The following is a 12,297-nucleotide window of genomic DNA, read 5'->3' as shown; positions in this document are numbered from 1 at the left end:
ACTGCTGGACCACGAGGGAATTCCTAGAAATAATCATTATTGTTAAGCAATGGTCCTGCAGAGGAGAGCTGGAAAGATCCTTCTCGAGTTCTTACAGAACGGGGAGAATGTCATCAGAGCCCCCATTTTCTTCCCTCCCTCCCAGTCAGGGAGCACTGCCAACGCTGAGGGTGGCAAGCCACCAAACATCACAGGCCTAAGTATTTTTATATTGTGTTTTCAGCATATTTATGAAACACCTGCTGAATTTGGTTCCAAATGCAGTAGGAACAAAAAAAGGGATTATATGTTGGCTTTGTTCTTAAATAGTCTGGAAGGCAAACCACTCTCCTGGGATACGCATCAAAGACCTGTCGGCAATTACAAAGCAGCTGATCAACAAATATGAAATCACAAAGTACAAACCAACGCCGGGCGCTGATAAGGAAGAGCTCCAAAACCAAGAAGCTTTTGCAAAATTAGCCACGAGAATGAAGTTCTTCCAGAGTGGAGTGCCAGAGAAAAGTCTAGAGGGCAACATACAAGGAGAGAAAGACGGAGGCTAGTCCTACAGGAGTAGGTGAGCGCGGATGCAAACGAGCCTGTAAAGGAAGTCAGCTGGGAAGAGAGAGCCTGTGAATACACGTGGATTCTCTTCTACCTGAATTTACCAGGCGCTGTTCCATCACCCCACAGCCAAGAATTTCCAGCCATTCCCCGTGGAAGTTGATCTCCATCTCGAAGGAAGGATGAGTAAAAGGAAAGTAGCAGTCCACCCATCTGATGTCCAGCCCTGCAAAGACACCAAACACAAACAGACATGGAGCGTTAAAGGCAGTCTTGCCTTTCCTGTGATCAAAGCTGCCCTTCGGCTAATGACACCAATTCCTACATTCTGACTAAAATAAATAGCAAACAAATTAATTTGCAACACTTTGGGGGGAGGCAATAAATCTTAAAACTTGTGAAAAACTGGGCATGTCTTTTCCAATATGAAAAACACTTTGTGTAGCTCCAGGACCCTCTAAAACCAAATCAATCACCTGCCAAATCCCTGCAACCACCGGGCAGAGGAAGAAATTAGGTCAAGATAATGGGGAAAGCAGGTAATTCTGCTAGTTTCTATAAGTGAAAATGACATCTTCTCAGAGTTAAAGAAAAAATACTTTTACTGTTCTTCAAACTTACATATCAACAGTATGACTAATTCAGGATAAACTAATCAACTTTCACTTCCATAAATAGATATATTAATTTTTATTAACTTTATAAGAGCTAATAAAAGGTTAAATGAAATAAGATCAGCTAAATTTAAAAAGTCAAAATATTTTTTTCTACAGATGAATGATAAATATACTCACATCCAAGACAAACCAAAAAAGTACATGCTAAATGCCGGGATGAATTTCTCAATATGCAATCATAAATATGTCACTTACAAACAATAATATTATCATTTAACAAAGGAAAAGACTAATGAATTGAAAACAAGTCAAGCCTGCAGAAAGCAGAGGTCACTAAGAAGAGAAGGCAGAATAGGAGGCCACGTAGCAGCCAGATGCCCCTGTGAGGACACCCAGAGCCCTCACAGCGCAGGCACTGAACAAAACCAGTAACAAAACTTGCTTCCGTTTACTGAGCACTTACTATGCCTCTACCATTCCCATTTCATAGAGAGGTGGAAAAACTATTAGGAAGGTTGTGTGTCCTGCCCATAGGCACACGGCTAGCAGGTGACCAGGCTACACCCGGGGCTGCCCGACTCCAAAACTCCTGCTCTTGACAATTAAAACATAATTCCCTGCCCATCGTGAAAGATATTTCAAGAATCAAAAGTCACAAACGAACAGAGTTATAAAACAAAGGAGCCCTTGCTATGCTCAGAATGATATAGGAGAATATAGGTTTTTCTTTCATTGTTCTGTTTCAGTTGCATTTATTTTTCTAGATACTTGCTGTCAATGGCAAGTGACAACTGATTTCTGTTGACAGTCGTAAGACAATACTTCCCCCTTTTATTATACATGTGGTATAACAGACAAATATTAAACTCCACGTACATACAGTGCACACGGTTGATAAGTGCTGACATACGTATACATCCATGAAACATCATCACTATCAATATCAGCAACATGTCCATTACCCCCCAAAGCTTCCTCATGCCCCTCTGTAATACTCCCCACCTGCCCATCAGCCCTGCCTCTCCTCCTCACCAGCCCTCCTTCCCCAGGCAACCACTGACTTCCTCCCTGTCATGACAGACGAGCTGGCACTGCCTAGAACTTTATGAAAATGCAGTCACACAGAATGTATTCTTTTTCTGTCTGGGTTCTTTTACTCGGTGTGATTATTTTAAGACTCACCCATGTTGTTGTGCATGTCCACAGTTCATTCGTTGCCATTACTGAGGAAATTTCGCCAACATTTTTTCTACCCGGGAAAAAAATGTAGATGTTGGGGCAGTGTCTGCAAGTCCCCCGATATTTCTGTACAGAAGCCCCTACGTGCAGACCAGTTGCCTACTTGCCACTGAATTCTGCAAAGAAGGGACCTGGACACCTGTGTGCTCATCCATCTTTGGGACCAATAATCCCCTACCAATATTGTATGAAAAAGCTCCAGAGACAACCCCACTGGCAAACAGAAATGTGTCAAGTGTTGGGATGTATAACTGAGCGCAGAGGACGGGCAGACAAAACCATGTTATTCGTTCTTTTTGTAACTCCTGGCAGGTGAGCACAGATCACCTTCTGAGAACAATTTGGAAAAACAAATTCTTTATACATGGCTTTTTATACCTGGATCAAATTTTACCGAAAGCAAGACGAGTTTTCAGGGTTAACATGATGATTTCATATAATTCAACACCACTAAGTGCCTGGAACAAAGTTAGGTACGGTCTACACAAATTAATTTTCCTGTTATTTCTTTATTTTATTCCTTTGGGTAAAGTTTATCTCTTTATACCTCACACCTAGAAAGCTTAGGTTCCCCCCAGTCAGAGAGAAAGCAACTTGAAAACATTAGTAACGCTCAAAATAACCACAAGTAACTATTATCAGTGTTCATTAAGCCTGAACTCGACCTTTCCTGTGTGCACACCCATCCGAGCTGTTGGTGCCAGTGGTGTCAAAGCACAAGGACTGAACTGAACAGCGGTGTGACGGTCTCTGCCCTTCTCTAGGAACCTTCTTTTATCAAAGGACTTTGGCTTTACCACTTGTAAAACTATAAAACATTATAACTTTGGATAAAAACTTTTTTAATGTTGACTAAATTCTCAAGATAAAATGTCCACATGTTGGTCGCATCAAACCTCGCTCTCTTTTGGTTGAAGGCCTCCGCCACCACAGCCCTAGGTTTCCTTTTGCTCAACCATCCTACAGGTGTGTCTCTTTCAGTAGCAATGAAAGTAACGGCTCCACAGTGAAAAACGCACCCAGCAAAGAGTGACAAGGCAGGGAAGTTGGCCGAAGTCTCTCAGGACATGTGAGATGATTAACATTACGCATCTAAGAGGCAGAACTCACTGATGACAACAGCACAGAAACTAACCCAGAAAACACGGACTGGCAAAAGCTGTGTCCAGTGCGACTAGAAAGCTTCTGATCCTTTTACCTCCTCAGATCCTTTTTCAACCTGTGACCCTGCAAAGAATGCCGAATCCACAAACCATTCACTTCCTTTTTCTACTACCTTAAGGATTTCTTCAGTTAAATTCGTCTTCCTTCACATAAACAGGAAAATGGCAAAAGCTACAAAGTCCCACCTTTGAGAAGCCTATGGCTATACTTCAAACATAAATAGTCACTATTTAAAAGTAAATTATATTAGTTAATGTGTAATTTTTTATCAAAATACCATATCCTTTTACATATTCTAGCAATTTAAATTTTAGTTACTTTGACACATAACAGTAATTTTTTTCATAGCTGGTGGTAGAATCATTTATTAATTACTTTTATATTACCCCCAAATATACACTTTCTTCTTGTTTTCGCCCCATAACCTCAAAATTATAGTAAGGATTATTATAGCAGATTGAAAAAACATCTTGACATGCAGCGTGTATCAAAGATGTGATATTGAATAACCACCTAAAAACTATGTTAAGTATGGCTTATTTCACACGTCAAGTATCAGGAGTCTGTGAAAAAAATCCACTAAGAACTAGGCGTTTTGAATTATACATTAACAGAGGGAAATTTCTGGTAAACATGTCCAAATCACATGGATTCATTACGCATTAGACTATTCTTACTGGTGATTAGTTTAAATTACATTAAATGTACATATATTATATACCTAATGGAAAATAATGCCAAAGTTCGTTCTTTCTTTTTTCTGTTTTATGTGTGTGTTTGTCTTTTTCTTTTTGGTTTGGATGTAATAATTTACTTAAACGTATTTACGAATGAAGTTCAGAGCTTTTTAAAAATTGTCGCAGAACCCTGTGAGATTACAGCAACTGTCAAAAATCATATATTAATTTTCAGGCTAGAGCCAAGCAGAAGAATAAACCAAAAACCTGGATTCAAGTCTCATCCTGCCCTTCCTGCTGTGAAACCGGGGGTAGGTTAATCAACCTCTCTGAGCCCAGCTGCCCCATCTCCACGCTGTACAGCAACAGCTGCTCTGCCCAGTGGCTGTGAGCAGAGGACCTAGCAAGCCCCAGTTTTCCCAGAGGCAGAGATGCTCTCTGGAGATGCAGGCACCTGCTCTGCTTTCTCTCCTGAAGGAGGATGCTGAGAGCCCAAAGTCTAGGATCATTCCCTCAGCTGGGACCCCAGAAATGACTGGTGAGCATTCCTTCAGAATGGTGGTGTCATAGAGAACAGACTGGTGGTTGCCAGTGGGGAGGGGGTGGCTGGGGTCAGCAGATGCAAACTATTACATGTGGGATGGATAAACAACAAGGTCCTGCTGCACAGCACCGAGAACTATGTTCAGGATCCTGTGATAAACCATAATGGAAAAGAATATAAAAAAGGAATACATAGGGCTTCCCTGGTGGCGCAGTGGTTGGGAGTCCGCCTGCCGATGCAGGGGACGTGGGTTCGTGCCCCGGTCCGGGAGGATCCCACGTGCCGCGGAGCGGCTGGGCCCGTGAGCCATGGCCGCTGAGCCTGCGCGTCCGGAGCCCGTGCTCCGTAACGGGAGAGGCCACAACAGGGAGAGGCCCGCGTACCGCAAAAAAAAAAAAAAAAAAAAAAGGATAGTGGTGTGAGCCTGAGTGGAAAAGGACTGGCAAGAACTTGAATTCTCTCAGCTCTGGCAGGACACTGCCGGCCCTACCTGCCGTAGGGAACCAGGGGCACGGGCACAGGACGGCAGCACCACGTACCAGGGAAGACCAATCAGGGCCGGACGCAGGGGGCGGGGCAAGGGTCCAGGCCTCTTCCCACCAAGCCCTGCCGCCGAGGCGGTACTGCGGCGCCTAACACTGGACAGAGACACATTAAACAGATGCCATTCCAGGTCACCCCACCCGCCTTCATCGCCAATCTTGTCTAAACACACCCTGTAATTCATTTCCCTGACTTACCCACTCAGGAAGGGACTCTTTCTCTGCTTCCCATACCCTTATATTGAAAGATGGGACTGTGCTATCAGAACCACCTCCCAGAGCTGTCAGAATCTAAATTTGAAAAGGCTGGTGGCCCAGACCAGAGCACATACCAGTGACTTTATATATGCTACCAAGGTTACCCTCCACCGAAGCAGAGACTTTTCCATACCAGCTATACAAATACGCAATTAGTAACTGCTCTTGGGCATTAATTCCTCAGTGCTGGAACCCGAGGAGCAGCCGAATGTAGCAGAACTCTGATTCTCCTGCTTTCTACACCGGACACGGCAGGCGCCCAAGCAAGGAAAGCGAAGCCGGGGAGAAAAAGGATGGAGGGTGCTCTCTGGCTAAAAAGAAATCCGTAAAAAACTGGGACCATCCGAGGTGAGCACAACCTAACTAGAAATTACCCGGCCCTCACTGTCAAATGCAGCTGACAATTCCATCTCTTCTGCTCCTGCTCGATTTAAATCAGACCCACAGCCCTTTAAACTGAATACGTACCAAGCAGCGGACAGGCAATTTTTCACAGTTCTCAGTATTGCTCTGTTCTCATAGCTTTCTTAAAAAAAATTGTTTTGAACAGTAATATATTCACAGCGTTCAAAATCGAAACACTGTAAGAGTATACATTTCCCTGTATAATAGGGCATCGGTGACATCACAAGAAAAAATTGTAAGTATGTGAGGTGACTGATGTTAACTAAACTTATTGCGGTGATCGTTTTGCAATATATACATGTATCCAATCATTATGTCATACACCTCAGACTAATACAGTGTTACAGTAAAACGGTCCCCTACATCCGAACCAGTTCTGTTCCCAGAGCACGTTCGTTCATTAAGTCCAATTTATTCGTTAAGTCCAACAAAGTTACCCTAGGTACCCAACTAACACAATTGGCTGTATAGTACTGTACTGTAATAGGTTTATAATACTTTTCACACAAATAATACATAAAAAACAAACAAAAAAACATTTTTAATCTTACAGTACAGTACCTTGAAAAGTACAGTAGTACCAGCTACATCACTGCTGCTTTTACACTTGCCTCCAGACATCCTGGGCTTGGAATAAAGATACTGTACTACTGTACCCTATACAGTCCTGTGCGGTCAAGTACACAGAAGCACACCCACGTGTAGAGGATGCACGCACGTGACCATGTACGCCACAGCGCACAGGGTAAGATGTGAGCTCTGTTTCAGCCACAGTGACTCCCTCTGCTGAGACAGATGCAAAGTACTAGGGGAAAAATAAAAGGCTAGCAACTTCTCCCACTGTTGCTGACAGTGTAATTGGTCCCACTGTTCTGAGTCTTCTGCTTGGCGGAAAGAGCAGTAAGGTGAAGTGTCGTTTCAGACTCCCATACGCAGGAACCCTCTTGCTTAGGGCTTGGATCTTAAAATGATATTAGCATTTCTCTACCTCGCAGTGGGGTTAGAAACGGAGTGCAGCACAATTCAGTGCTCCCTCATCCTAAATCTGGGTGTGGGGTCCGAGGCACTGGGGTAAGGGGCGACATGGACAGCAGAGGGGACAGCCTGAGGGGAACCTGGTCCAGGGGAGAGCCACAGCCAAGCGCCCTCTGTCCTCAACCTTCCTCCCCGACCCACTGGCACAGGACGGCTCCACAGACAAACCTGGGAGACAGAAGGTTCACCCTCCGCCTGCCTCCCGCATCTGATCCCAGAGACGTGGGCGGGTCCACCATGCACGGCAAGAGCAATCCTAGACCCCTAACTAGATCCAGCTCCAGCACCTGAGGCCAAGTGACCTCGAGCAACTGCCTTAACCTCTCACTGCCCCAGCTTCGTTCAAAACAAGAATAATATTCATCTCGCAGAGTTTTGGTGACAATTCAGTAAGGACAAGTGTGTAAAGAATCTAAACACTCAATGGGTGATTTTTGAAATGAATGTCACTGAAAATCAGACCACTATCTAAACTCTCTCAGGTTTTTATAAAAATATGAAGAAAAAGAAACATTTCTCAAGTGCATGCTAAGGTCATCGACGTCTGCTGTTTATTTACTCTGATGCCATGCTAAATACCCACGTGGCTCCTTCAGCTAACCTTTACACTCACGCCAGGCTGCCATAAACACTGCACAATGAGCACCACTGTTCCCATCTCACAGATGGAGGAACTGTGACGGACACAGCTTACATATCTAATCCAAGTTTACACAGAAAATGCCAAGATCAGAATTCAAAACCAGGTGTCAGACTGCAAAGCCCAATGCTGCCCTCCACTGGAGCAGACCATGAAAACTGCACTAACTGGGCTTCCAAGCGAAGCGCCCTCCAAGGCCAAGAAGGCACCATCGGCCTCCTTGTTCTCCTAACACACAACGACAGGTAGGAGAAAAAGGAGAAAACCAAAAAGCCATGGTCTATGTTCAGAGGTAAGAGAAATACCTCCACTGGCCAGAACCAGCACAGAAAAGCAAACAGGGAGAGGGGATAAATCACAGTGTTGCTGGGCTTGGGGTCCACAATCAGGAAGAGATGCCAGGAGCTTGCCTCCCGCAGGATAACGTGCTGCTGGCTTGGCATCTGAGCGAGGCTAAAAGCTTGCAGTCAGAAGCTGGGACGGAATGGGCTCCATGCTGGTGAAAGAAGGGTGACAAAAATCGTCACCAAATACAGCCTGGGGCTGTAGCTCTGAAGAGCTGTTAGCTTGGAGAGCCAAGCCCTGGGCGCTGGACCTGTCATGTCCCTAAATCAGAGCTGGTGAGTACATCTGACAGGTCCCTACAAAACCTCGTTCTGGATTTAAAGTCGGAAGAGCTCAGTGTAAACCCCCACACAGGGGAGAAATAAGCAAAGCGGGGAGGGCAGGAGGGAGGAAAGCAGAGAAAGGGAGAAAAACAAAAAAAATCTTCCCCTGAACATGACCTGCAGAGCATAATTCCAACTACGTGATTGCTAAGTAAGACAGCCAACACAACCAACAACCAAAGCTGGAGTCACCCCAGAGGAGATTAACTTTATAAAACAGCCTGAGAGTCTAAAATAAGTGTATTTCAGTTACCCCGAGAGATCCATGAAAGCACAATTCACTGATTGTTCTAAAAACAAAAATCATAAGGCAATCCTTTTGTAAACCAGACCTAAACAATGCATCTTTAGGATTTTATCTATCTCCAGATCAAATTCTTCTTTGAAAAGAAAAACACCAGCCCCCAGTTTCAAAAAACTAAAAAAAAAATAAAATAATTTTTTTAAAGACAGAATATATGAAACAATGCCACACTAGACCTTGGATATCAGGTAACCAAGGACACTGATCCCTGAAAGATGAGCCCTAACACTGCCCCGGGAGAGGAAAACACAGGAGGAGCCCAGAGGTCTTCCCAGGTTGAGGAAACAGTCTGTCCTGAGAGTTCACAGGTCAGGGTGAAAGAAGAGGGCTGTAGAGAGAGAGGTCTGAAGATCTGCAGAAGATGGAATACAAATGAAAATGTCAGTGCAGGTGTGTTGAAGAAACTCCCCGAGGCCAGGAAACAGACCACACAAAAGGATTAGCAGGAATAACACTGGGAGCTCACAAAGACCAGAAAGGGGTCAGTTCCCAAACAGCCGCACGGAAGACCTCATAGTTCATGGGTTCTCAGTTACAGTACTAAGAAGGGTCTTAAATTGGTTGTGGGAAAAAGCTAATCCCGGACTAAAACCCTACACTGGCCCTGCCTAACAAGGCTTAAAACGAAATGAGAAGGATCAAAGTGTTTCTGAGTAATCCCAGAACGAAGCTCAGAGAGAGTATTAGGAATACAGAAATATACAACGCGTTACGAGGTACAGCTAACAATATCGGGCATCCTATAGAAAGTGATCAGGCATGCAAAGAAGAAGAAGAAAAAAACATAAAGTAGAGGAAAAGAAATAGCAATTCACCAAGAAATGACACAGATGACAGAACTAGTTGAAAAAGGCACTGAAATATGCATGATAATGATATTTAGTACACTCCCAAAGCTGCAGGGAAGACTGGACATGTTAGGTAGAGATAAAGAAGATCATGAAAAGACACTAACTGAAACTAGAAAATGGGGTGAAAAGAACACTGGATGGAATTCACAGCAGATTAGACATTGCAGGAAAAAAGAAGGATTGATGAATTTAAAGATACAGCAATGAAAACTATCTAAAATGAAACCCAGAAGGAAAAAAGAATACTGAGAGAAAAGTGAACAGAGCACCGGTGAACTGTGGAAAAATTTCAAGTGGCCAAATATACATGTAATTGGAGTCCCCAAGGGGAGCGAGTCACAGAGAAAATATCTGAAGAAATAATTTACTGAAATTTCTCAAATGTGATGAAGTATATATATGTGTCAAGAATTTGGGCTTTCTATGAACCTAAGCAGAGAAGGAACTCTCCCTCGTCCACAGACCTTAATGTCTCCCGCTTGCCTGTGTATCAACCTCCTACAGGTAGAAAGAGTATGAAACAGGCACAGTCCTGGCACATTCGTTGTCTTGATTAAAGTATCTTGAAAAATTTAAGTACTTTTTTCACTGTACCTCGAGGCCCAATCATTTCATTTCATTTAACATAAAACCCCACACAATTTCAACTTCTTACTTCTCTAGGGTATGGAACCTGTTTCTTAGCCCTACCCAGTCACCAGAGAATCAGCAACTTTCTTAGGCTCCTTAAAAGCATTCCAGCGAATTCAATCGTGGCTATCTCACGCTTTCTCCCAAACAGTTTCCTTGTACCAAGTCGTTAGGCCAGAAAGGTTAATGCTAGTAAGTATTTTCTCCACTCAGCAGACTCCTAAGGAAAGGTGGGTCTTAAGTCTCTCTCCACCTGAGTCCTAAAGTGATGATGTCCTCTTTCCACTGAGTATCTGTACTCAGCACAAGGCAAGGCTCTCTGTAGCCCCATTTCAGAGCATGTGATCCAAGGTTCCGACAGGCGGGCCTTGCCAGCCAGTTTTCATCTGAAAGTGCAGCCGGCCTGGACGACACCCGAGCCCCAAGGAGCAGAGACAGCTCCACGTGGCCTGAGGCAGACGCTGCTCTGCGACTTCACCTCCAGATGTAAGACGACCCTCTGCAAATCAGACAGCACCAGACAGCCCAAAAGGGCACACTTCAAAATTATTAAAGTGACATGCTTCAACACTCTGTAAATTTGACTCAGTCAGGAACAAAGTAGGACTAACAGCCATAAACCGAGTTATCATTCTCAATCACTTTCACTTCATTTATATTAACAGGGATTCGTGGACAGAGAAAAATATGAAAAGGTACGGAAGACACAGTATCCTCACTGCCGACTGACCTCACTCCCGACCAGGACAGCATTCATAATACAGAGCCCTGCAATGCAAGGGCCGCATACAGACCCTTTGGAGGTTGGGTTGACAACCAAGTTATTTGGGGAGAATCGGCACCTATGGAAGGAAGAGGGTGGCAGCTGCAGCGGGGGGAGTCAACCAACTGCAATCAGGCCCAGCAAAGCCTTAACCTCGCCAGAGGGACGGGGCGGGGTGTGGGGGGAGCGGGGATGAGGGAGCTGGAGCCAGGTGGGCAGGGGCTGGGGGCTGGGGGCAAACTGTGGGGCCTTTATATTCCTCCCACAAGCAGTCTTTGGCTGTGGGCAGCTCTGGGAAGGGCACTGTCCTTGGGCAAGGGGGCTTGCCCGCAGCTGCGGCGGCCCCGGAGGGAGCTGACGGCTGAGGCCACCTGCACTTCCACCGGCAGGTTCCTGAGACAGGAGCTGCGAGTGCATCTCAGTGACAACCGTTAGCCTGTTTTGCTCTTAAATGGAAGAGACACGACTTGCCACAGCAACATATCTAGCCGGCAGCAGAGGAACACAGTCCACTTCTCTTTCAGATGCGTTCACCCAAACTGTGCTATGAGGCCGGCGCCTCGTAAAGGGAAACTCCAGGGCTCAGCAAGGGATCGTGCCAGAGACGGCCGTAAACCGTGAAGGGCAGCAAGTGAAACCACAGTGTGAGGACTCCTAAACCCCACCTTAGCTGCTCTGAAAGAAGTGATCTGCTAAACACGGTACAAGACAGAGGGGAAACCATTTAGAAGTGTTTAAAATGTCAGTGTATTCCACAAGCATATAAACTGTCTAAAGGGCATTTTCTTTCTTTCCAATTCTAAACCGATAACCTCTCTCATAACAGCCTTAGGATGCTGGTGCAATTGAAATGTTCGCAGAAAATAATCAACTGCTTTGGAGAGGGAGAAAACGCCCTGACACCCAAGCAGCTGTAACAACAAGAGACTGCCGCAAGGAAACAGTGCTCTCATTTTTAATTTTGCTTTTCAAGAACAAAGGAATACAACACTCACAGTTTAAAAGAGGAGAGAGCTCAGACCATAAAAACAAGTATAAAAAGAGCTGCTGAATAGTTCTGAGGCCTGCGGAGGCAGTTCCTATGATTAGCTGATTAAAGAAGGACTGAATGTGAAGTTTCTAAGTGATCTTGGTATCTGAAATATAACAGAGTATAGCCCGACCAGCTACGGGGGTCAGAGGGCGGGAGAGTCGGAAGGCAACACCCGGGGGAGGCCCCCTCTTTTTAACATCACGGCTTCCGTAAGCCTCACAGTCTAGGAATATTATTGAAATGATCTGTATCTCTCCTTTCAAAAGAGCTAAGGTCTAACATGGGCTCGGAAGTCAAAACGACAGGGGGCTCAAACCAGGCCTCAAATACTCCCGAGCTGCAATGTGGTCACGTGGTACTTCGTTGCTCTGGGTCTGGGTT

General features: G+C 44.9%; 1 protein-coding gene across 1 annotated transcript in view; it reads right to left on the bottom strand.

Annotated features, from left to right (window-relative positions):
• Positions 1 to 12,297, bottom strand: part of FARS2 (phenylalanyl-tRNA synthetase 2, mitochondrial) — a gene marked incomplete at its 5' end in the record, with an annotated part of 313,564 nt that overhangs the window by 271,814 nt on the left and 29,453 nt on the right. Inside the window, one exon of the mRNA XM_082664360.1 lies at positions 641 to 772. Within this exon, the coding sequence (XP_082520486.1) occupies positions 641 to 772 (132 nt within the window). The remainder of the gene's footprint in view (positions 1 to 640; positions 773 to 12,297) is intronic.

Source organism: Grampus griseus, assembly GCF_964374135.1.
Source record: "Grampus griseus genome assembly, chromosome: 10".
NCBI classification, from domain to species: domain Eukaryota; kingdom Metazoa; phylum Chordata; class Mammalia; order Artiodactyla; family Delphinidae; genus Grampus; species Grampus griseus.
The sequence above is the reverse complement of the archived record's forward strand: the minus strand, read 5'-3'. Positions and strand labels throughout refer to the sequence as shown.